Source organism: Leptonychotes weddellii, chromosome 2, assembly GCF_054177405.1.
Source record: "Leptonychotes weddellii isolate Sample4059 chromosome 2, ASM5417740v2, whole genome shotgun sequence".
NCBI lineage: Eukaryota > Metazoa > Chordata > Mammalia > Carnivora > Phocidae > Leptonychotes > Leptonychotes weddellii.
Window position 1 is genome coordinate 176,681,990 of NC_138370.1, and position 22,999 is coordinate 176,704,988.

Genomic DNA, 22,999 nt, shown 5'->3' on the forward strand with positions numbered 1-22,999 from the left:
GAGTTGCTCGTGGTTTCTGACCAAGAGGACACAGCCACATGGCAGAGGAGAGGCCTGTCCCTCGGCTGGGCCGGTGGACTGAAGGGCCAGACTAAGACAGAGGCCAACCACACCAGGTAGGCGGGGGGCTTGGGGCGCCAGGGAGGGCGTGCTCAGTGCCGGGCCAGCCTGGAACCAGACACAGCTGGGACCCGTGAGGACGCATCCAGTGTCACTCCGCAGATGGTACGATCTTATATGAGGGAAATCCTAAAGACTCTACAAAAGAGCTGTTAGATCTCATAAACTAATTCAGTGAAGTAGCAGAATACAAAGTCAACAAAAAATCACTTGCGTTTCTATATGCACTGAACAATTGAAAAGGAAATTAAAAAATTCCGTTTACAACAGCATCAAAAAGAATAGAACATGGGAATTGAAAACCAAGGAGGGAAGGATAATTGAGACAAAACATCGTGGACGCTGTTAAGGAAGACAAAGTGCAAGAAAACAGCTCATGTTCGTGGATCTGAGAACTCCCCTCCAGACACCATCACACTGGGGATTGGGTTTCAGCATGTGAACTGGGGGGACACACACATTCAGTGCACAGGAGGGCTGGGGCTTTTTATTTATTTATTTTTTTTTTTAAGATTTTATTTATTTATTTGAGAGAGAGAATGACAGACAGAGAGCATGAGAGGGAGGAGGGTCAGAGGGAGAAGCAGACTCCCCGCCGAGCAGGGAGCCCGATGTGGGACTCGATCCCGGGACTCCAGGATCATGACCTGAGCCGAAGGCAGTCGCTTAACCAACTGAGCCACCCAGGCGCCCTGGGGCTTTTTATTAGACGTCCTTCTGTTCTCTGATTTTTTAAAAGTATGGATTTGAAATATCCTTTTGTTGTAAAATACACAACAGAAAGTTTACCGTCTTCATCAGTGAGGCCAACAGTTGAGTGGAATTCGGTACGTTTACATCCTGGTACAGCCACCACCTCCTTTCACCCCCAGAAGTCCCCATTTGTAAGACAAGTTGTGTACCCACCACACATTCACTCCCCAGCCCTGGCGCCCCACCCTGCCAGTCTGCCTTGTCTGCAGCATCTGGCTCCTCCGGGGACCTCCTAGAAGTGGGGTCACAGTGTCTGTCCTCTCTGGCTCGCATATTTCACTTTATAGCATCATGTCCTCCAAGTGCATCCACGTGGTGGCAGGTGTCAGAATGTCCTTCCTGTTTAAGGCTGGATAACATTCCATCGTGTGGATGGACTACGTTTTGTTCATCCATCTGTCCACCCGTCCACGGACACTGGGGTGCTTCCCTGTCTCAGCTGCTGTGCATGATGCTGCCGTGAACATGGGGGTGCCGGCATCTCATCGAGGCCCTTCTGTTAATTCTTTTGGGTATATACGTAGAAGCAGAATTGCTGGGTCGTACAGTAGTTTTAGGTTTCGTGGTTTTGAGGACCCCCCCCCCACTGTTGAATCCCTGCCAGTTTCTCCGTGTCCTCCCAGCATTTATTTTTTTAACAGTAGCCATTCTCCTGGGTAAGAGGTGTTAACTCCATGTGGTTTTGATTGGCATTTCCCTGAAGAGGAGTGCTGCTGAGCATCTGGCCATCTGCAGGTCTTCCCCGGGAAATGTCTGGGCAGGTCCGTGAAAAGAGAAAAAACTTTCCCAGAACGTGTATTATTTTTCAAGATAATGTCGGCTTGATTTTGCAAATAGTCATTTAAAAACTAAAGTGGAGCCACTCATTTTCAAGTTGCTGCTGCATTTCCCACAGTGACCCTCTGTGCTCAGGGACACGGGGCATCTGTCCCACCCGCTGCCACGCTGGACGTGGACTCCAGCCCCTGTTGGGTTTTTCAGAGCTGTGGGCTGGAGATTTTAGTTTTTGCCGAGAGGATGGACACTGGCAGTGACCGAACCGAATGAGCTGGACCCCTTCCTGCCTCTGGCCCTGAAGCTGGGTGTTGCCCCCTTGCAGACTGTCCTGCCTGGCCGTGTGTCTGGCCTTGGTGAAGCGCTGCGTGCTACTCTACGGCCCACTGCCGTCCTTCCAGACCATCATGAGGCCGCTCGGAGCCCTGCTGACGGAGCACCTGGCCGACGGCAGTCGCCCCCCGGAGCTCCAGGTGAGGCCTCCCACCATGCGGCCCTCTGCGCAGGCTCGGCCGCCTCTGTGAGAGGCAGCAGGCTAGTGGGCGAGCTTGTCTAGAGGTGCAGCTCTAGAAACAGCCCTGGGAAATGACAGTAGTGGGATGACTTAGGAGAAGTGACCGTTCTCCTGCACGGGGTCTTGCTCGGTGCCCGTGGTGTGCCCCCTCCCCCCAGCCGCCGGGGCTACAGTGAAGGCGCTCCCGTGTGTGTCCATAGGGGTGGGTCACTCAGGCCCATTGTGACCAGTTTCTCTGGGGAAGGAGATTCCATGGTGTCTGCTGGATGCCCAAGCACTCCTGAGTGCCCAGGGAACCTTCTAGAAGGGTCTCAGGCGTCTGTCGTCCTGCCAGCGGGAAGGGTGCACAAGGCTGTGAGCTGTCCCATGCGCAGGCCCCCCACCCCTGTCCGCACGGCGGTGGGGCTCCCTCGGCTGTGCCCCCGTTTAGCAGAGGCGGCCCTGGGCCCCAGGCCCCATGCCGGGCGAGCCTGCTGCAGCCTCAGCGTGCCCCGGGTTTCAGGAGCTGTGCCGGAGCGCGCTGGCCGACGTGGAAAAGCACGAGCAGTGCTGCCGGCCGCTGGTGTGTGAGAAGAGCAAGCCGCTGCCGCTGAAGCTCTTCACCCCCCGGCTGGTCAGAGTGTGCGTGTCGGGGTCGGGCGGCGGGGGTGGGGGCGGGGAGGCGGGCGGGCTGGACCTGACACTGGCTTTCCCCCTCAGCCTCGAGTTCGGGAAGAAGCAGGGAAGCAGCAAGGAGGAACAGGAGAGAAAGAGACTGATCCACAAACACAAGCGTGAATTTAAAGGAGCCGTCCGGGAGATCCGTAGGGACAATCAGTTCCTGGCTCGAATGCAGCTCTCGGAGACCCTGGAACGGTGAGCGGCGGTGGTGGCCGGGGCTGCCGGGGGGTCGGGCCGGGTCCCCGTGAGTGACTGCCGGCCCCGGGGCCTGGGCAGGCGCGTTTCCTGCCGCTCCGTGTGCGCTGGCCCGCGTGGATGCGAGCTGCTACTGGGTCACGTAGGGAAAAGGGCAAAAGCTGATGTAAAAATGGGGTTTTTTCTTTTTTTTTTTTTTTAAGGGATGCGGAAAGAAAGCGAAAAGTGAAACAGCTTTTTAACAGCCTGGCCACACAGGAAGGTGAATGGAAGGCTCTGAAGAGGAAAAAGTTCAAAAAATAGTTTCCCAGACAGGGCAGGGAGGTGCTGTGCACTGAACGTAATAAAGGCCGCCTTCCCGTGCGCCCGGGCTCCTCCCTGCGCTCCGGCCCCTGGGCCTCCGGGGGAGCCAGGCCTCGCCAGCGAGCGGGGGCTTCTGCTCCATCCCCTGCAGACGCGCCCCCCTTAATCACAAGGTTTGGGACTGAGGGCGAGGATGCGTTCTGCTCGGTACCATCCGATGAGGCAGGCAACGTGGGGCCCAGCGCGGAGGCCCAGCCCTCCCCGGGCTGGCGCTGGAGGCCGACGTCACACAGCCTGCGGCGCACTGACCGGCCCTGCATGGTGGCCCCGGTGCCCAAGCAGCCGGTCCCTGAGGTCACACAGCCAGCCATAGCAGTGACTGCAGAGGGATCGGAGGCCTGGCCAGAATGGATGTGGGGGCCAAGGGACAGGGTGACCTGACGGTGGTGGGGAGAACAGGGACTTTGATCTCGGACAAGTTGGGGGGTGTTGGAAGTCAGGACGCGGAGCATGGGGCCAGTGTCCCTGCGGGCGCGTGGAACTCAAGCCATGCTTGCCCAGATTAGCCTTGGGCTTGGGCGTGAGACGCGGGAACACTCAGCCAGCCTCCCCTAGGCTCGTCGGAGACCCACTTGCCTGGTGTGTGGCTCCCCAAATCCACAGGCCCTGTCACACCCTCTCGGCTGGGGAGGCCTGGCCTGCTGATCCCACACAGCCTTTGCCGTTACACAGCTGTTGCTACTTTAATTCCCCAAGTCCCTGGACCCAGGACTCTCGCCCGACCGCCCCAGGAAAGGGAGACCAAGTCAGGTGCTGGGCTTTTGGGCGGAGGCCTTGCTCGTCAGTCCCATGGGGATGGAATGTGCCCACCACTAGCCCATAATGCCCCAGCTCTGGATCACGTATCACCGGAACATACCCCACTCTGCCCACCCTGGGCCTCTCCCCAACCCCACTCCAGACGTAATTCTTGGAAATACATCTGTGCGGCTGGTCCATCACAGCCCTGCCTCCATCCCTTGCAGAGGGGAGTATATAGAATGATGGAAGAAGGTATGAAACCCAGCTGGGACCCACCTGGCCCAGGAGGAGGGCTGTCCTGAGCAGTTCTGATGAATTCTGCATACGTATTCCCAGCTCTGCCCTTCTGCCGCCACCCCCACCATCTAAGGACGTTAACGGGGCCGGGGCCAAAGCCTCAGGCGTGGAGGCCACAGGCTACCGAAGGGACAGCATGGCTCAGCTGGAAGAAAATGAACATGACCCAGACCCGTCCTTTGGAGAAAGCTGACTGGTTTGGGTTAGAGGTAGACTCCTTGCCTCGATCAGGCAGAGTGTGACTGCGATTATCTTTATTTGGGATTTTAATATGGTGTAAAGAGGGGGTATGCGTGCCAAGTTGACAAGGTGGGCTGTGGACACACACCAACATGGAAACCTAACCACATTTACCAAACTTGCCGTTACTTTCTGGTTAAGGTTGGCCAGAGTCTCAGGAACCTTGGAAGCCAGGAGGTGGGAGGGAGGAGGGCAGAGATGCGGAGGTGAGGAGGGAGAGCAGGAGGGGGGCGGGGGGGTGGGAGGAAGGAGGAGGGAGGAGGTGAGGGCCTCCGCGGCCCGGGGCCAGGCCGGCGGCAGGAGAGGCCAGCGGGGGGCCCCCTACCCCTCACCCACCTGCCCCGGGGCCCAAGTGTGTGCGGTCCCAGCCGCGCGCCGGCACGTCGGAGGCGCCCGCTGGCCGGAGGGGGTCGGGGCTGGCCCGCATCACCCGGCCCTCCAGGGCGCAGCGCCCCGCACCACCTGGGCTCCGCGAGTGCGCCTGGACGGCGGGAAGGGACTCTGGCGCCCGCGTGCGCTGACGGCCCTGCAGGAAGAGGGCCCGCGGCTCCCCAAGACCAGCCTGCACACAGCGACCGCCGGCCGGAAGAGGAAGCAGGCCTTCGTCCACACTTCCGGGGCGGGGAGGGGGCGTGGTCGGCGTGCGCCCCGCCCCTGGCAGCGGGCCGGGCCGTCCATTCCGCATCCGTCCATCTGTCCGTGTGTCCGTGTCCGTCCGTCCAACCCGAGCGCGCGGCCGCGGCAAGTGCAGGGCGGGGCAGCCCCAGTGCGCGCCCCACTGCCCCGCCCAGGAGGCGAGCCGGGGCGGGGCGGGGTCCCGGGTGGGGGCCAGGTCTGGGATTCCGGGCGAGGCGGGGTGGGGGGGGCGGCGCGGAGATCGGGGGGCCGAGGTCCCGGGGGGCGGGTGGAGGCCGGGGTTCCGGCTCCTGGGAGGGGATCGTGTTCGGGCCGCAGGGACGCCGCCGGGGCCTCAGTTTCCCCGCCCGCTCCTCACGAGGACGTGGGGTGGCCGCGTGGGGTGGGATGGTGCCCGGGGCCGCGATGCCCCCATCCGGCCCCTGGCGACGGTTGGCATCAGTGGCTGCGGTTTCTTGGCGCAACCCCGCAGCCGCAGTTTCCTGCACCCGGGCTCGGGGGGAGGGCGCACAGAGGGACCCCTGTGGAGGGTAGGCATCCGGCGCTCAGGTACCCAGAGGTGGCCTCATGCAGACCTGCCACACTCTCAGCCAGGCGGGACCATGGGCTGGGGAGCCGGAGGGAGCTGCACCCCGCGCCCACCCATCCGCCAACAGACGGCGCAGGAGACGCGCGTGATCACTGTGGTCTTCCTCGGCCTCCTGCTGGACCTCCTGGCCTTCACTCTGCTCCTGCCCCTGCTGCCAGGGCTGCTGGAGAGCCACGGCCGTGCCCACGTGAGACCGCCCCCATGTCCCTGTCCAGAGGCGCGTGACTCCCCCCACGATGGCTGCCCACGCCCCCCACCCTTGTCACACTTCCGTGTTCCCCAGGACCCCCTGTATGGCTCGTGGCAGCGAGGCGTGGACTGGTTTGCCGCAGCGATCAGGATGCCAGCCGAGAAGAGGTACAACAGCGTCCTGTTCGGAGGTATGGCAACCCGCCCCGTGCTGGGCCCTGTGACGGGGTCTGGACTCCAGTCAACCCCAGTCCCTGTCCCCGCCTTCCTGCTGCTGGGCGCGGTCTGCCCCTCTCCAAGTGCAGCGTCCACTGGTGGTCAGGGCGCCTCAGCCGGAGGCCCAAGGCTTGGGAGTGCAGCGCCCACCCGGCGCGATCAGACCCTTGGGGACAGACTGAGTCGTGGTAACCAAAACCTCTGTCTCCTCCAGGTCTGATTGGCTCGGTCTTCTCCTTCCTGCAGTTCCTCTTGGCACCACTCACGGGGGCGGTCTCGGACTGTCTGGGGAGGCGCCCGGTGATGCTGCTATCCCTGGTACAGGGCGCCCGAGGCGTGGGAATGTGTGGCTTCCTCTCGCCCGCCCGGCAGCCCTCTGGGGAGAAAGGGGGTTGGCTGTGAGCCCCTCATTGCCCCCTGGGTGGGGTGCTTGAGCGGGTGGTGGTTCCCGTGGCCCAGCCAGGCTTTCCCAGAGCTGCCCCTGCCACCTGTGTGGACATTGGGAACGTAAGTGGACCTTGATGCTCCAGAACAGGGCCAGGCCCCCAAGGTGTTACCTGGGTGGGGTCGGCCCAACTCTGGGCCCCTCGTGGCCTCAGGTGACCATACCTGCCCTGTGTACCCCACCCTGAGGCAGGCAGGTCTGGCCACCTCGTATGCCGTGTGGGCTGCTTCGAGGAGCTTCGCAGCCTTCCTGGCCTCCAGGGTGATTGGGGGCATCAGCAAGGGGAACGTCAGCCTCTCCACGGCCATCGTAGCTGACCTGGGCACACCTTCCGCCCGCAGCCGAGGCATGGTGCGTGCAGGTGATGGAGGATGAGCAGCTGGGGATTCCTTGGCTGGGCCTTCCTGCGGGGCTCAGGTGGCTTTCTCCCCAGGCAGTCATCGGTGTGGCCTTCTCCCTGGGCTTCACCCTGGGCCCCATGCTGGGTGCCTCCCTGCCCGCGGAGACGGTACCCTGGCTCGCCCTGCTCTTCGCTGCCTCCGACCTGCTGTTTATTTTCTGCTTCCTGCCGGAGACCCTGCCCCCAGAGAAGCGGGTAAGAGGGGACCCGGGAAGAAACCAATGAGAGGTCCCGGGGCTGGGGGCTCAGTTCTGTGGGCGTGCAGGGATGCCAGGGGATGCCGGACTGTCCTCTCCTGGTGCCCCGGCCTCTAGGGCCCGGCAGGGGGACTGGAGGCCAGGGCAGGTTCAGGTCATGCCCCTCCCCAGCCTCCTGGCAGGCCCCTCCAGTCCTGCCCCCGCCCCAGGCACCCTCCATCACCCCCGGGTTCCGAGCCGCTGTGGATCTGCTCAGCCCCCTGGCCCTGCTCCGTTTCTCGGCCGTGGCCCGCGGCCAGGACCCACCTGCTGGAGACAGTAAGGAGCCACCCCCCTCTTGAGGGTGGGACCATGGCTTCCTCCAGCTGCCCAGGCCTCCCCCAGCTATCGTCAGCCCCTTCCCCACTGCTCCCCAGGACTTGGGAGCCTTCGCCGCCTGGGCCTGGTGTATTTCCTCTACCTCTTCCTGTTCTCGGGCCTGGAGTACACCCTGAGCTTCCTTGCCCATCAGCGCTTCCAGTTCAGCAGGTAGGCCCCTCGCAGGACCTGGCCTGGGAACTCCCTGCCGTCTCCCGAGCCTGACCCCCCCCCCGACTTCAGGGCTGACTCCCACCCTGGCTTGGCGGACCGTGGAGAACCAGCTGTCACCCTGGCTCCCTGGTTTGGCCACGGGGAGCAGGGGCGAGGCACTCACAGCTCCCCCGCTCCCAGCCTGCAGCAGGGAAAGATGTTTTTCTTCATCGGCCTCACCATGGCCACCGTGCAGGGTGCCTACGCGCGGAGGATCAGCCCTGGCGGGGAGATTGCAGCTGTGAAGCGGGTATGGGGCTCCTCCAAGGAAGTGGTGGGTAAGGGGGGCAGGCTGTGTCCTGAGCCCTGTGGAAACAGCAGGGGTGGGTCCTGAGCTCTGCTGTGCCCCCCCGCAGGCCATCCTGCTGCTCGTGCCCGCCTTCCTCCTCATCGGCTGGGGGCTCACGCTGCCTGTGCTGGGCTTGGGGTTGCTGCTGTACTCCTTCGGTGAGTGGGTCTTCCCAGGGCCAGGGCAGGAGCAGCAGGGAGCCGGGAGCCAGGAATCCTGGGTCACAGCCCTCCCTGGTGTCTCCCACCAGCTGCCGCAGTCGTGGTGCCCTGCCTGTCCTCTGTGGTTGCCAACTTTGGTAAGACGCCCTTCTGCTGCTGGAGGCCCCCCAGGTGGGAGGAGGCCTGCAGGCACCTGATGGCCTCCTCCCCTTCTCCCCCTAAGGCTCGCCCAGGCAGAAGGGCACGATCATGGGCACCCTGCGGAGCCTGGGCGCCCTGGCCAGGGCGGTGGGACCCATGGTGGCTGCCTCAGGTGAGGGCCCCGGGGCTGCCGGGCCAGGCCTGGGAGCTACTGGCCCGGTGGCGGGGGGGCGTGCTGCTGCCATCCTGGGGCCGAGGGGCGGCAGGGACAGGGTGGGCCTGCGTCACGGCTCAGGCTGTCTCTCCACAGTGTACTGGCTGGCGGGGGCCAGGGTCTGCTTCACCGTGTGCTCTGGCCTCTTCCTGCTCCCCCTCCTGCTCCTGTGGAATCTGAGGCCTCCAGCCCACGCACTCAAGGCCGAGTAGCTGAGCCAGCCCCGCCCCGAGCTGGGGGAGAGGAGGCCTGGGCCGGGGACCCGCCCTCCCCCTGGGCCCAGCCCAGGACAGCCCAGGGCCTGCAGCCCCAGAGGGCCCGAGACACTCACAGCCCCTCCCTAGGTATGGACGGCCCTGTCAGGCTGGGGGCAGTGACTCCAAACCCTTCCAGGCTTTCTGTTGGCTTCTCTCTCAGTGACAGTGTCAGCCAGGCCTCTGAATGACAAAATAAAGCAGCTATTTTATATCCAGTGCCTCTCTCCAGTACACCGCCATGCCTCGCCACCCCCCACCCTCAGGCACCAGAAGCAGCAACTTAAGCTGAAGGCTCTAGAGCTGCACTGAGCAGAAGCGTCCCAGGCTCTTCCCGAGTCGGCTGTCATTCTGCACAAGACTGAGGACAGAACGTGGACGCAGGGCCCTCCAAGCCTGGGCTCGGCACATGCTGGGCCATACCCGGGCTGTGCCCTGCACCCTGGCCGACCAGGGAGGAGGGGCCCCTGTGCCAGAGTCTCCCCATCACACGTCCCGCCCCAGCCTGTGGCTAAAGGGTCCTCCCCAGTGCAAAGCAACAGTGATCAAGAAATAAATAAACACTTGGGGGGCGCCTGGGGGGCTCCGTCGGTTGAGCGTCCGACTCCTGATTTCAGCTCCAGTCATGATCTCAGGGTCACGGGATCTGCCCCTTTCGTGGGGCTCTGCGCTCGGGCCGGGGGAGGGGGGGAGGCTGCTAGAGAGTCTCTCCCCCTCTGCCCCTCCCCCCCACACGCCCACACTGTGCCTCTCAAATAAATCTTAAAAAAAAAAAACAAAACAAAACTTGGGGATCTCTTTTTGGGATTAAAGGAGCAAAGGGAAGGAATTGAAGTGCAAAACTGCTTCCCAAGTTTAGACAAGGAAACTGCTTCAAGAATTTTATTTGTGAAGAAAACATGTTACAGTGAAGGACGCAGGACCCATCCTCCCAAGCCTGTGTCCATATATACGACTAAACTTCATGTTGTGATACAAAGAGTTAAAATAAACTACAAAAGTGAAATGAAAGTCATTGCGTATGTGCGACAAAAGGAAGGGCTAGAATCGGTGGTTAACTGAAGGACGGGGCGAGGGCAGAGAACCCGAACACCACAGAGGCAACAAAACGATACACTGGAGAAAGCACATCTCCAGAAGCTCGAAGCAGCGGCCAGCGCCATGCAGCCGGCCTCAGGTCCTGCTTGGGGTCAGGAGTGTGGGACCCTAGCCCGGCTCTGGCACCAGGTCCACCAGGGGCCCCTCCCCGCTTCTGGGGAGGAGGCGAGCCGGCACCCAGCCAGGCCGGCACCGGGCGGCCCCTGGAATGGGTCCCCCACTAGTTCCTGCTAAGCAGCTGCACGTGATTTTTCAGGAATCTCAATGAAAATTTACGATGTCCCAGAAGGAAAGCCAGGCCTGGCTCCACAAAGGAGGAGTGTGAAAAGTGAGGGAGGGACCGCTGGGTCCCCTTCTACCTTGAGCTACCTTTTACCAAAACCGGGTACCTTTCAGGCTGAGTTAAAGTAAGAGGCGATCCCTCCCAGTTCCAAACCCTCCCGTACAGCGAGCCACGCTCTGCTGCACTGTGCGGAGGTAGAGCGAGAAAACTAAAGCAAAAAGTGGCCTGTTCCTGTTCATGGTCAAAGATGGAGGGTGAATTACAAACCTGCTGAAGGAAAATTCTAGAAAGGACTCTTCCCCCTCTTAATGTATCTTCTCTATGACAGTAATCTAGAGACCCCAGTAAGAAAGTGGGGGCCTCTGAACCCCGTTTCTGGCCTCAGGGCCATCAGACCATGCACAGGGCACATGGGGTGTACGCAGGCCCCTCTGCTGCTGGGTCCCCGGCTCTCAGAGGCCATCAGGGTGCCCGGGGCCGCCGGCAGGCACAGGAGTGCTCGCACAGGACTGAGGTTCTGTAGCTACAACCCAAGTGAGATCACGAAGCAGGTAATGCCAGCAGGAAGCTCCAAGTCTGATTCAGTCACCTGAGACGTGGGGGTGAAGAGGAGCCTAGCAGACACACAGCATGGGGGACTGCACGACAGGAGGAGAGGGAGGGCAAGGCCAGAGTCGCCAGGCCTCCAACTGTCCGGCCAGAACCAGGACGGACCGCCCCCGGGGGAGAGCGCGCCCGCGGGGTGCTAGCCCAGGCAGGGCGGGTGGAGGCAGAGGGGCCGCAGAGACGTGTCCCCCCCAGCCCTCGAGGCTGAGGCCCGCTGCAGGCGCACACGAGGTTAGCACCGGGCTACGTGGGGATTTGGTCACACCATGAGGGGAGCTCTAGCTATGAGGAGGGATGGGCTTTTTGCATTCCATGACACAGGAAGACAGGACACGAGACGCAATCGGGGGCAGTCTGGTGGCTTCGGTGTGTGCAGGACGGGCCTTCAGGAGTCACTCCTCTTCTTGCTCTTCTTCAGAAAGGAGGGGGTGCGGAATTTCTTCTTCTTCTTAGAAGGGGACTTGCCCGGAGACCCATCGCTGCCAGGGTCCACGGCAGCCCCCTCCTCTGCAGCTGGGGAGGTGGCCTCTTCTGCCACCTGGGCGGAGGCTGGCTCAGGGCTGGCCGCCACGGGGGACCTGGCGGGGCTGGGAGGCTCGTGGGCTTCACCGAGCCCCCCCCCCTCCTCCTCCTCCTCCAACGTGGGGAAGCCAAGCGCTTCTGAAGGCTCATCAGGGGACAGGTCAGGGAGAGTCGGCTTGAAGGTGGCAGCATCACTGTCCTCTCCAGAGGTGGGCTCCTGCGGCAGGTCTGGTGGGTGGGGGACGAGAGACAGTGCTGAAGAGCAGCCACCGGACCTGAGCGGGGCGCCCCGAGAGAGGCAGCGCCCGCACCAAGACGGCCACGGGGCTGGGCTCTAGGGGCTTTTACCGACACGAAAACAAGAAACTTTAAATCAGGTCTACTCTACTTCAAGGTTGGATGTGGCTCAGGGTACAAAATGAAGACGCAACCTCGCAGGGGGGTGGGGGTGGGGGGTTCAGCTCCTCCTCGTGGACAGTGTGCTGACAGACCCAGACGCCGTCCTGGGACCTCGGGCCCCAGTCAGAGAGCTGGGCGAGCTGACGGCACTGCACTAGGACCATGTTCCACGTTTAACACGCCAACAGTCTGTTCTAGAACCCTAAGGGCACATATTAGTAGTCCTGAAATTAGGCCTAAATTTGGGTCCACAACACCTGGTCTCCCCCAAGAAGAAAACCATGGAAAACCATGGTTAACTCCCAGACCCCATGGGCACTATCAACATCAAACAAAACAAAGCCATTGTAGGCTGGAGAATGAAAGAAAAGAGAAGAACTGTAAGGTAAGGGACAGGGGCAAAAACCTGGCCAGCTTCAGCATTCGAACATGGGAACATGAAAGGGCAAAAGGTAACTCGCTGTAAAGACACAGCCCGAGGGTGGGTTTCTGGGGAAGGTCCCATCATCAAATCTCTATGCAGACTCTGACCGGGGGGAAACCAGTTTTGCAGAGTTTTATAACATCCTACAGAGTTACGAGCGACTTGCTGCTTAGGCAACACTAAACCATTTAGTACAGAGAAACCAAGGCCTGCGTCAGGGGGGACTCAGGGCTGAGTGTGGGTGAGGTGCAGCCGTGGGAGGCTCTGGGCCCCAAACACTTAGTGCTTCAGCTCTGGGAGGCTGGGGCCGCCCCAGCTGACCCCTGAGCCACCTTCTATCCCGGGACAATTAAATGTCCTTACTTAGGGGGACAGGAGGAAGTTAGCGTTCACCCTACAGAGCATGCAGAGGTGGCCTGTGGGTGCCTCCGGGAACTTTACCATGTGACCAGATGTCACATTAAATACAGCACCAGAGTCTCCTGCCCCATCCCCAATTACGCTTAAGTGCTCAGCTTAAGCCAAGATCCCAACAGAAGCGACCGGCATGCAGCACGAGGCAAAATCCTCCCCCTGCCTGAACCTAGTCTGATGTGTGTCTGATGCCGCCGAGCAATCACAAGCTGAGCAGGACCACAGGACGGCTCTGGAACTCCTGAAACCCACAGGGCCCTGAGCAGCACCGCCTCGGTCCCGGGGAGCCCCCAGGGCAGGCTGCCACCACCTAGCTCTCCGGCCACAGAGCCCTGCCAAGATGCCACTGCCTAGGTGGAAGGAACTGAGTACAAGAAAGGCGGAGTTGGGGGGGGGGGGCAGGGACTCTATTTTTATTTTGAATAAACAGAGAACAGAACTTCGTAAGCAACAAAGAAGCAGGAGAATGAGGCAAAGCACAGGGACCACTGGTTAAACGGCAGAGGGCCAGACGAGGGCGGTACTTACTATGGTAACAGGTACTCTTTAGCACATCCAACTCCTGTTTGTAACGCAGCCACAGGAAGAGAAAAGCACAGGGAGAGAATCTAGGCATTCAGTCACAGCCACTGGGTTATAGAAGAAGAATGGCTGAGCCATTCTTGGGGACAAACGGGGGAGGAAGGCGAGCCACAGGCTCCCCACAGGCACGGGAAGCACGACATGTAGGACCAAGGGACAGACACGCAGTGGGTGGTCTGAGAGGCCAGTGGAGGCCAGCACTCTGCATGGACTGACTACGATGGCAGGTCACACAAGGTCCTGCAGCCCAGACACAATGGAAGATGTTTCCAGAGGGGTGATCTGGACACAGTAAGGTTTGAGAAATGCGTAAGCAGTGGGCAAAACTGACATCATAAACGAAGGTGGGATCCGATCCCCCAAGTCTGTCCTCCCACTTTGTCCTGATGTCTCACTACGAAATGTGTTGCCTCGAGTGACCCAGGACAGAACCAAAACAGGAGCAAGGGAGGCGGGCCAGTTCAGAACCATGTGTCGTGCTGGCTTCCACACAAATGCTCGCTCCTTCACCACTGTCCGTTCAGCTACTGACACCCGGGTGCTCTCCCTCCACTGGACAGGACATGAAATCCACCTCTCATGGCGGACATCGGACCACAGAAGGCCATGCACCCTCCCACAGCAGGGCAGCCACATGCTCACGTCCACCCCAGAGCTCACCTTCCTCAAGCTTGACAGGGGTGCTGGGGGGGGTGTGGGGGGCAGCAGGGGGCTCTGGAGGACTCTTTTCTTTCTGTTCTCTGGTCTCGTCCAGATTCTCTGCAGACGGACAGAAAGTGAGAAGCACACGGTAAAGAGCTTCAGACATCGTGAGCCTTCACCCTCCTAAAAGGCAGGCAGGCCCTCCTGCCCTGCCCATCCGGCTGCCTTGAGGGGGAGAGCTGAAGCTTCTCTTTCTCGGGTACATCCAAGAGACCAGGAGGGCTCACGGCCACGCTGTCTTCATCTCTCCAAGGGGACAAAGAAGGCCGATTGTGACTGGGGTGTGGATCTGAATCTCAAAGATTCAACCGACTTTGGATACAAAATTGATTTCCATTCTTATTCCAGAGAGAATCTGCCAGAGCCAACAGTGTGACACACGGTGAATGGTGACCCCCGGGGTGTCCCCACCTGTGTTCCAGAGAGGAGCCCCCCCCCACAGCTGAGCCAGCAGCCCAGGGTCCCAGGCACCCTCACCCTACTCGCCACCTCAAGGATGTCACATGAGCACTGCATTGGTTTTCATTGTTTTATGCAGAATATTTTCTACCAATAACTTAAACCTGGCAATTATAGTATTTTTATTTTCTGAAGTAAAATATGCTGATGAGGACCAGAGGAAAAACTGCAGGTACTAGGACCCAGGATCAAGAAAATTCCAAGTCTACTTCTCATTTAGGGAAATATGCATACCAATGTTAATCCTAATTCCTTAACTCTCCTTCTCTCATTTAAACTTTTTATATTAACAGCTTGGTATCACTAGGTCTCATATTTTGAACAAACAGCTCTAACCGGCAAGGCCTCTGATCTCCTAGAGATACCAACCTACCTTCCTGAAGCCAGAGGTCTATGAACAAAGGCCTTTCCATCTCCCAGGAGCTCCCTCAACCAGGAAAGGTGCCCGAGCCCCACAGCTTGCTTCCTTCCTCCTGTGGGAAGGGCTGCCGTGCGGCATCCCCATGCCGACGGCCAGCATGGGCAGGGGTCTCCTGGCAGCACCCCCAGCTGGCACTCCTGCCGCGGACAGCCCAGTGATCACAGAGCATGGTCACAGTCGCCCCATCCACTCAACGGCTGAAACATCCCTCCTCATGGAGCCTCACGAGGAGGGAAACCCCTGCGTGTCTTGTGCTTTGACTCAAAAACCATTTTCTTGTACTACAGATTCCCCAGACACTGGGAGGACCCAAAGGGCAGACACACGTGTGTGCGCTCTGGAACCGGGATTCGCCCACAGGGCCAAGAGCTCGGGCCCACGGGCCACCCCGAGGCAGGGACTTATGGCGACAGCACAAAGCTCTCTGTGGGGCTGAGCACACCATTCAAGGGAGACGATGAGAAGTAGAGCTCAATGTGACGGAAACACCGGGCTCACTCTGACTCCATGTGTGCAAGGTCTTAATCTTAACGCACAGCTAACAGAAAGTGACAGGCCCTGATGCTGGAACGCTCACTGAAAACAGTTCAGCAATAGTTTTCTGTACAACTCAAATTTCAACAGCATCTACATAATGCGTTAGTTGGTCTAAAACAAGGCCAAAAAATACCTAAATTGGGGCAAATCAGAGATTATATGAGGAGCAATATGTAATTCCCTGGACGATCCTCCACAGCCCCAGGGCTACGGAACACTGTGGGACTTCCACTCCAAAGGTTGATTCCTGGGGAGCAAGCTGGGAGGACGTGTGGTGCCTGCTTAGGATCCGAGGCTTCGGTACAAAGACCAGGGCTGGAACTTACGGCCCTAAGGACGCAGCATGAGCCTCCTGGCTGGGGGGGTGTCTGTGCCCAGGGTGTTCCTGATAACCAACCAAGGGTGCTCAGGGAAAGTGCGCCTTCACGGCAGAAGCAGGGGAAGGCTGGCTTCTCGTGTTAGTTCTCCAAATTCTTGGACCTACTTTTCAAAACCTAGAGTTTGAAACCACCTCCTCCGTGAGGTTCTGGCTCTTAGTCACTGATTCTCATTGTTGCAAAATCGTCCCACTGTGTTTTACAAAAATATGACCTCCTGGGTCAGTGAGTCAGTTACCAAGAGAGACAGGCTGCACCCGCACGTGGCCACTCTTCACTCAGGGCGCCGGAGCGGTCAACATGCTAGCACCCGGGCCTGTAATCCCAGCCTGCCCAGAAGACCCTTAGCGTTTGTGCGGAAAGACAGCAGCCCGGCTCTCGGACACAGTCTCCCACATAGCCTGCTTGCAGGTGCCTCCTAAGCCGACCGTTCACAAATGTGTTATCCCTTCTAATCCTCCAGAACTAGGAAATGTGCACGTTAGAACGTTCTGGTCTTAACCAAACAGAAGGCTGATCTTTCATACAAGTGACTGTCCTCATCACCCCCAGTCACCACTTGGGCACAAAGGAGCTCGCAGAGCGCCTTCTCTCGCTTCAGGCACCCCCCATGCTGAGTGTGCCAACGTGCCCAGGACCCGCGCACACTCACCTTCGGGGCCCTTCTGCTTCCGCTCTACCTCCCGGCGGTACTCCTCCAGCTCTCTGTCGGTGAGCGTGTTGAAGGGGTTGGGACCCGTGGTGCTCACGATGACGTGGGGCTGGTACTCCTTCTCAATGATGGCCTTGGAGGCTGTCACCAGCTCCCCCTGCAGACAAAAAGGGAGGCCCAGTCTGCGGGAGCCCTGCCCGCAGGGACTCTCCCCCCTCCCGGGCAAGGCTGCAGGCAGGGCAGGGTGGGCGGATTTCCCAGAGCACACAGACAACCCCGAGACTTGGCCTGGGCCTCACCCTGGGCCTCACCCTGGGCCCTGAGGTTGAGGCTGAGCTGAGGCCTCCAGTGGTCGGAGACAGAGAAACACAATTTTGAAGGTACAAAACAAATGTAACAGGAGAAAAAATTCCTAGGAAAGTCCTTCAGGTTTCAGGTGCACAGAGGGCACAGAGGGCACAGAGGGCACAGAGCACCTCAGGGAGAATGCGGTCTCCTTCCTGACAGGGATGGAAGAGCCAACTCTTTAAGTCAACTGCCCTCTTCACGACATCAGAAAACATCCAGCATTCCAAATCAGAGAAGGTATGCCCGGAGATTCGCTTACTGTCTAAGTTCACAGATTAAGTTCTGTTCTTTTAACTATGTGTTTAGTTTATAACTAGCTCCTGGAACTTATCCCAAAACACTGAGAAATTTTTTAAGAAGTCCCAAAATACCAGTATTTGTCTGAGGAATTTGGAAAACCGAGAATGTGTAGGAAAGAAAAAGAAAAGCAAGCAAGCAGAGCACAAAGGTGGATGGCAGTCAGCACCCAGTCTGTAAAGGGAGGTAGCCCCATGCTGGGCAATCACTGGGGTGGGGAGGCAGGCCCGGAGGGAGGGAGCCGGCAGGGGGAGGCAGCTCTGGGGTGTGTGAAGTGATGTCCAGCCTACACTCACCTGCCCCAGCACAGCTCTGTGCCCCACTGCCCAGCCTGGTTGGCCCCCAAATGCCCTGGGTTCATTTTCTGGGAAAGTTAACCAGAACACACGCACATGCCCATTACTTAATGGGAGCTTCCAAAAACCACCCATGATAGGAAAATCCAAAATTTTGACGCTAGGCCTGGTCTGTCCATACCCTCCTGAGTAAGGGGCGAACACCAGAGAGAGACCGTGCCCAAGCAATGTGCACGAGAGACGGAGCCAGACTGAGTGCTGGGGAAATTCAGCTCACCTGGGCCACCTGCTGCCCTGGCAAAGGCTGGGGAACCTGGGCTGAGGGGCTTCTGTCCAGCAAGCTGGGTACGGAGAGTCCAGAGCACTCCATGATCAATCAGGGATGCAGAGCCGGGGAAGAGAAGCAAAGGACCTGCTGGAATTGGCCACCTTTGCTCAGAGAGCCTCAAGATTCAAGATGACCTGGATGGTCAAGGGGGGGCCTCTTTCTGACCAATGCTGACCCAAGGTCAAGTGGCCTTTCGCTCAGAAGCAGCCCTGTCTCCCCAGGGCAGGGTACTGAATTCCTGCCTGCCACTCACTACTCACTGACGCCTATTCCTGTGCATGGGCCCGGGTTTTGCCTCCTTGAGAGGAGCCTGCTGGGCCAACAACAGCTAAGGCCCAGCTGCGCGTTTCCCTAAATCTACGGCCATGTGGCCAGTTGCATTTGCATCCTGGTATCACTGCCGAGAAAATGAGGAGGTGACATGAGGTTTGAGAGAAATGTTTCAATTCACTTAAATCAAAAGTTCAAATCAAGGGATGAGTAAAATATCAAGAATTACCTGCCACAGAGGCACCCGTGGACCAGCAAGGCCCTTCCCGCCCTGAGACACCTGACCCTCAAGGCGCAGCAGGGCTGCCTCCCTCCTCCAAATTCTCAATGGCGAGCAGTTGCCAAGACCCAGGCTTGAACAGACTGGGGGACAGAGAGAGCCTGTTATCTGGGGGGAAGGAAAAGGAGCAAGGCCTGGGATGCAGAGAGAAACAGGTCTCCTGCAGAGCAGCCTGGGCTGAGAAACCAGGATGTGACGTGGCTGCTCTCGCCAACAGAGGCCACGGGGAGGCTCTTGCAGCTTCCCTCACTTCTAGCCACAGAGCAGGGGCTCCAAGCAAACCAGATGCTTCTCCACTTGGCCGAGGCAGCTGGTGAGCCACGCAAACATGGCTAGCGACCCAATCTCTCCGAGCGTCAGGCTTTCATCCATAAACCCCACTCAGATTTGAATTTACGTTCTCAGTGCCGGGCCACACACTTCTGGGTGCTCAACACCAAATGCACCATGGAAGTGTGCAAGGTGGGCCCAGGCCCCTCACGTTTCTACCGCACAGCACCAAGTGTGGGAGGGCCACAGCCTGTGTGCACAGAGGTGCACAGAGAACGGGGCTCACGGTGTCCAGACCCAGCAGCACAGTCCTCGGCTGAGCTGGGCCACCTTCAGCATAAACTTGTCTGCCCTGACGTCTAACAGCTCGATTCACAAGTAACAAAGTCCAGAAGGCCCCAAGCTACATGCTGGCAGGCACAGTGCCAGAGCCAAGAGAGCCCTCGGCTAAGCTCAGGACTCCTTTTGGAACCAGAGCATTGGGGTGTGGCTGACGGCTCGCCGCTCCTTCTTCTCTCAGAAGATAACATGCTCTGAGTGAATGGCCATCGCCAGGGAGGGACAGATGGAAGCAAAGGAAAGTCCTTCCCAAAAGCTCCAACTTCCTAGGTCCCAAACACACATTCCTCAGATTCTCAAACAGAAAAATTGTCTACACACCTGCCTCACTGGAAAGAGGACATTTTTAGGACGTTTAACAAAGTCCTTTTCACTGGTTCAAAGAGAAATCGACATTGCCGGCCAGCAGCGCCCATCTTGTAGAAGGAGCAATGCAGTCTGTGTTTTGAGCCCCACACAAAAGCCGTGGGGACACCCTTGGTCAAGGGCATGGGTGGAATCGTGTTCTCAACATAGAAATGAAATAAGCTTAGTTGGTGGGAAAAAGACCAAGAGTGCAAATGTGAGCACCAGGAGGAGGGTGGTGGAGAAAACACAAGCTGGATCAAGAATCCAGGTACAGGGACACCAGCATCTCAGCTGGGCTGGGCGCACTTTCCTGGGCTAACTCCCACCCAGACGCATCACTCACAGAGCTTGGTGCTCAGACTGTGGGGAGGACACCGGGATCGCCGGGAACCCCATTCCCACCAACTCTGACCCCCTGGCCTGGGGGGCCCACATCTCTACTTCATGAAACACAAGTGGCAGGGCACACACCCAAGTCCGACATCACGGGAGCAAACCCAGAACAGGGGCTGGGTGAGGGACCTGCCAAAACAGCCCCCTTTCAATACCACCTGCCTTCCAGCAGCCCTGACAGGTGCAAGCAGAGACCACGACGTGCGGTACCATACCAGAGGGACCGCGAGCAAGGACTGTTCCAACCGGCTTGGCCCACGGAGCCACAGGGTGGCAGCCACAGGTGGACTCCGCACAGGAAGCCCCCGGGCTCATGGACTTGGCATACCCTCACACATCTGAGAAAAAAAAACGAGGAACTCACAAGATCACAACAGCTTCCAGCCCAAAGGACTGAGACGCAAAACAAGTACATCTTTCTCCTTTGCTCTGAGGAGCTCCTCCAAGAATGGCAGCTGCAAGTACATTCCAACGATAAGGAAAACGGGACTCGCGGAATTAATACGTAAGTATGCAAAATAGTGTTAATGGTGGGGATTCCACACAGGAATATACAGTCTTTGGTACAGGTCTGCTTCTTTCTGGCAACTGGAACATTGCTAACATGATACTTGCATTTCAGTGGAGGTGTATGAATTGAAAGAAACACCCCTCAGATTTCCTTTGAATACAGGATGAATGTGACTAAGACTCAAAACATGCAGGCAGCTGCGGTCCACCCTTGGCCGCAAGGAGTGCAGCCTGAGCGCTCACGGAAGGTCTCCTTCCACCACGTCAGGTACATATGTACACAGATGACAACTCTGGGCTTCAAATTTTCATGCCTTTTTCCCCCGTGAAACACTTTTAAAAAATTATCCAGAATTTTTGAAGGGAAAAACGAAATATATTTCATCAACAATAAAAAACAGTCTGATTGATTTCCCCTTCCTCTGAAATGATGTCTTTCAATCATACAACCTCCAGTTGCCACGTTCACGGCACGTGCGGTCACAACTGAGCAAGCATAGGTAGAAGGCCACACAGGAGAGCCGCCACTGCCCACAGTCTGCCCACATGAGCCTTTTGCAAGCAGCATCTTGTAAAAGGCAAACAAACACCCAAAAGCATGTACCAACCAAAGGCATGTGCAGAACTTCGGAAATGCGCCACATCGTTAAGATGGGCCCGCTCTCCGCAGCCTCGTGGAGTAACGACAGTTGTGAAAATAGCCTCATACCAAATATCTTCACGAAAGAACAGGCAGAAAAGAACCTCTGCGCAATCCCACAGATAACCCAGAGACAGGTTTAAAGCTACTTCGGTAACTAAGACGGTGCCCAGCGAGGACAGTGAGGGACGGGGCAGGTGAAGAGCAGCGCGTGCTGAGAGGTAGGTGAGGACAGGGCAGTGAGTACCTTTCTAAAAGACAGAGATCTAGCAGGACTAAAGGTCTGCTCTGTAAGCTCGAGCCCTTCGATTGTTTCCGTACAGTCAGAGAGGGGTGCGTCCTGCAACAGTAAACTGAGTCATCAGAGCCCACCAGGCCCAGCTTTGAAACATCAACAGAGAGCACAGGACAGAGCCAGCCCAGGGCATGCAGCAGAGACAGCCAGCCACGTGACAGCAGCGGTGATGGTGGGGCCACGTGCGAGCACAGACCACGCAAGCGGGGCCACAGCTGGCCCAATTCGGAAAACGGTCACCTACCCTGCTGTCGTGTTTAAAGCATTAGGTGGCAACTTCATTTTCAGAGATAACTACTTACACGATTATCTTCCATGTGCCACAAAGTACAGTCCTTTTCCAGAAAAGCGTGTAAATGTGGAGACCACATTTACAGGTACCCTCTGTAAGCACTTTACCCCAAGCAGCACTTTACTGCAGACAGCAATATACCCAAGAACAAAAAGTCCATCAAACCCACCCTCTTCTAGCATTTTCCCCGGTATACTGCTAAAACCAGGGCACATCCCGGTCCCCAAGCAGACGGCGTTGTGTGCCGCCGTCACATGGGCATGCATCGCACGGAGCAGGGCTGGCGCGGGTGGGGGACGCGGCCCTCAGGCATGCTTATGCTAAATCTACAACCTCAGGGACAGTGGCAGGGTTATTTCTTATCGTGAGGATTTTTCACGGAGAGAACGGGTTGCCTAGAACACTTACCTCACAGCGTCACTCTCTCCCCACTCAGGACTAATTCTGAAGTGGACAGTCATTACCGCCACCGCCCACCCACGCCAGACATTCTGAGCTCTCACCTGGACGAGGCTCCTGTCCATCATTACACCACACAAAACCTGGGACTGGGGGCCAGCCGTCTTAATGTCCTGTAAGTTCTGCTCCCGGATCTGAGGACACAAGAAGGAGAAACACACATCAACAGTACAGAGAAGGCCAGCTGTGCCTTGGGGTCACTCTGCCCTCGGGGGCCCCAGAGCCCCACCCAGGCCGCACTTCTGCTCTGCCCCGCCCCTCACGGCCCGCGTGCGCACAGTGCCTGCCTGAGGGGGCCAGCCCAGCTTGTCTAAGGGGGTGGGCGGAGCCACTCCTGGCTTTCTGCACCTTCTAGAGGGCTGTGGTAAGCACCGATCTCTCACTGCACTCGTTAAGTGGAGGGGAATATCCCCCATGTGCCCGTCATACAGTGACACTGTGAACACGGTGGGAGCCCCTGTTCTCATACAGCAAACGTTCACAGCTCAGTGAACGAACGCTGAAGCGCAGGGGCAAAGGCTGTTCTCGCCGGAAACAAGCTCTCCAGCTTCCAGTTCTGCCCGGCTCTGTGAGCAAGCGTCACTTCAAGAACCACGGGGCCCCGGACGTCTGCTGCTCACACAGCACACTTGTTAGCGCGACAGCGGAAGCAGTGGAAAGACGTGGCCTCGGCTACAAGAGCGGCGGCGGCAGAAGCCCTCCGCCAGCCACGTGCGCTCCACACCCTGTCCCACCCGTCACCGCCTCCGCCCGCAACAGTTTCCACGGAGGGCTGATGGCTGCTGGTACGCACCTTGTTCCTCATCTCCTGGACCTCTTTTGGGTTAGTGTTCAATGGAACAAACAGGTTAGGGACAGCAGAGGTGGAGGTTCTATGTCCATCCTCTTTAGTCCACTGCAAATATCAAGAACAGTTTGAGAAGTCAGAATGGGGACAACGGTATGTGACACCACAGCATCCAATCTGTCCACCGTGTCTCACACCTGGTCATGCATGAACATCACAGAGAATGAACCAATGACCACACCTCCTGTCACCGCAGCAAGGGGATCGGGGCAGGGCATGTGCAAATAGGAACCCAAGTCATGACTGACTGGCACACGCCCTCCAGAACGCCCCGCGGGAAACTCGGGCACGGCACAGGCTGACAACCGAGCTCTGCTCCGTGACTCCGCGGGGGGGGGGGGGGGGGGGGGGGG

The 22,999-nt window shown here is 58.4% G+C and overlaps 3 protein-coding genes and 1 long non-coding RNA gene across 25 annotated transcripts in view; 3 read left to right on the top strand and 1 right to left on the bottom strand.

The window, feature by feature from the left end:
* The window catches only part of NOP14 (NOP14 nucleolar protein), a 19,108-nt gene extending 15,729 nt beyond the window's left edge, over positions 1–3,379 (top strand). The window contains exons 14-18 of the mRNA XM_081813181.1: positions 4–116; positions 1,973–2,120; positions 2,664–2,782; positions 2,861–3,016; positions 3,220–3,379. Of these exons, the coding sequence (XP_081669307.1) occupies positions 4–116; positions 1,973–2,120; positions 2,664–2,782; positions 2,861–3,016; positions 3,220–3,319 (636 nt within the window). The 3' untranslated portion in view covers positions 3,320–3,379. The remainder of the gene's footprint in view (positions 1–3; positions 117–1,972; positions 2,121–2,663; positions 2,783–2,860; positions 3,017–3,219) is intronic.
* On the top strand, positions 123–1,959 carry LOC145720245 (uncharacterized). The gene is made up of 2 exons (XR_014143130.1): positions 123–584; positions 800–1,959. It is a non-coding gene; the product is annotated as an uncharacterized LOC145720245 (long non-coding RNA).
* A 1,882-nt stretch (positions 3,380–5,261) lies between the features above and the next one.
* Positions 5,262–9,172, top strand: SLC75A1 (solute carrier family 75 member 1). 12 transcript variants are annotated; one of them, XM_081812722.1, is made up of 13 exons: positions 5,262–5,398; positions 5,888–6,069; positions 6,166–6,262; positions 6,534–6,685; positions 6,925–7,083; positions 7,166–7,327; positions 7,501–7,647; positions 7,724–7,857; positions 7,930–8,149; positions 8,256–8,346; positions 8,439–8,486; positions 8,573–8,662; positions 8,801–9,172. In XM_081812722.1, exons 2-13 carry the CDS (start codon positions 5,896–5,898, stop codon positions 8,914–8,916), a joined length of 1,590 nt encoding a protein of 529 aa, XP_081668848.1. In that variant the 5' UTR covers positions 5,262–5,398; positions 5,888–5,895; the 3' UTR covers positions 8,917–9,172. The 12 variants fall into 12 exon arrangements, with proteins under 12 accessions (XP_081668848.1, XP_081668847.1, XP_081668850.1 ...); XM_081812721.1 differs by having other exon boundaries at positions 5,263–5,398; positions 6,502–6,605; positions 7,539–7,647; positions 8,041–8,149; XM_081812724.1 differs by having other exon boundaries at positions 5,263–5,398; positions 6,502–6,605; positions 7,539–7,647; positions 7,746–7,857.
* A 640-nt stretch (positions 9,173–9,812) lies between these two features.
* Positions 9,813–22,999, bottom strand: part of ADD1 (adducin 1) — an 83,046-nt gene continuing 69,859 nt past the window's right edge. For 4 of the 11 annotated variants that reach the window (XM_081812708.1, XM_081812709.1, XM_081812707.1 and 1 more), the window contains 6 exons: positions 22,593–22,694; positions 21,844–21,933; positions 21,001–21,093; positions 16,435–16,591; positions 13,947–14,045; positions 9,813–11,695 (listed from right to left, as the gene is read on the bottom strand). In XM_081812708.1, the coding sequence (XP_081668834.1) occupies positions 11,331–11,695; positions 13,947–14,045; positions 16,435–16,591; positions 21,001–21,093; positions 21,844–21,933; positions 22,593–22,694 (906 nt within the window). In that variant the 3' untranslated portion in view covers positions 9,813–11,330. Of the gene's footprint in view, positions 11,696–13,231; positions 13,267–13,946; positions 14,046–16,434; positions 16,592–21,000; positions 21,094–21,843; positions 21,934–22,592; positions 22,695–22,999 lie in introns of those variants that run through there. The other 7 variants (XM_081812714.1, XM_081812715.1, XM_081812712.1 and 4 more) reach the window with 4 other exon arrangements.

Coding starts and splice junctions, on each gene's coding strand:
- SLC75A1 (XM_081812718.1), top strand. CDS start 5,896: ATGGGCTGGGGAGCCGGAGGGAGCTGCACCCCGCGCCCACCCATCCGC. Junction 8,150..8,255: donor AGATTGCAGCTGTGAAGCGG/GTATGGGGCTCC, acceptor GCCCCCCCGCAG/GCCATCCTGCTGCTCGTGCC. Junction 8,663..8,800: donor ACCCATGGTGGCTGCCTCAG/GTGAGGGCCCCG, acceptor GTCTCTCCACAG/TGTACTGGCTGGCGGGGGCC.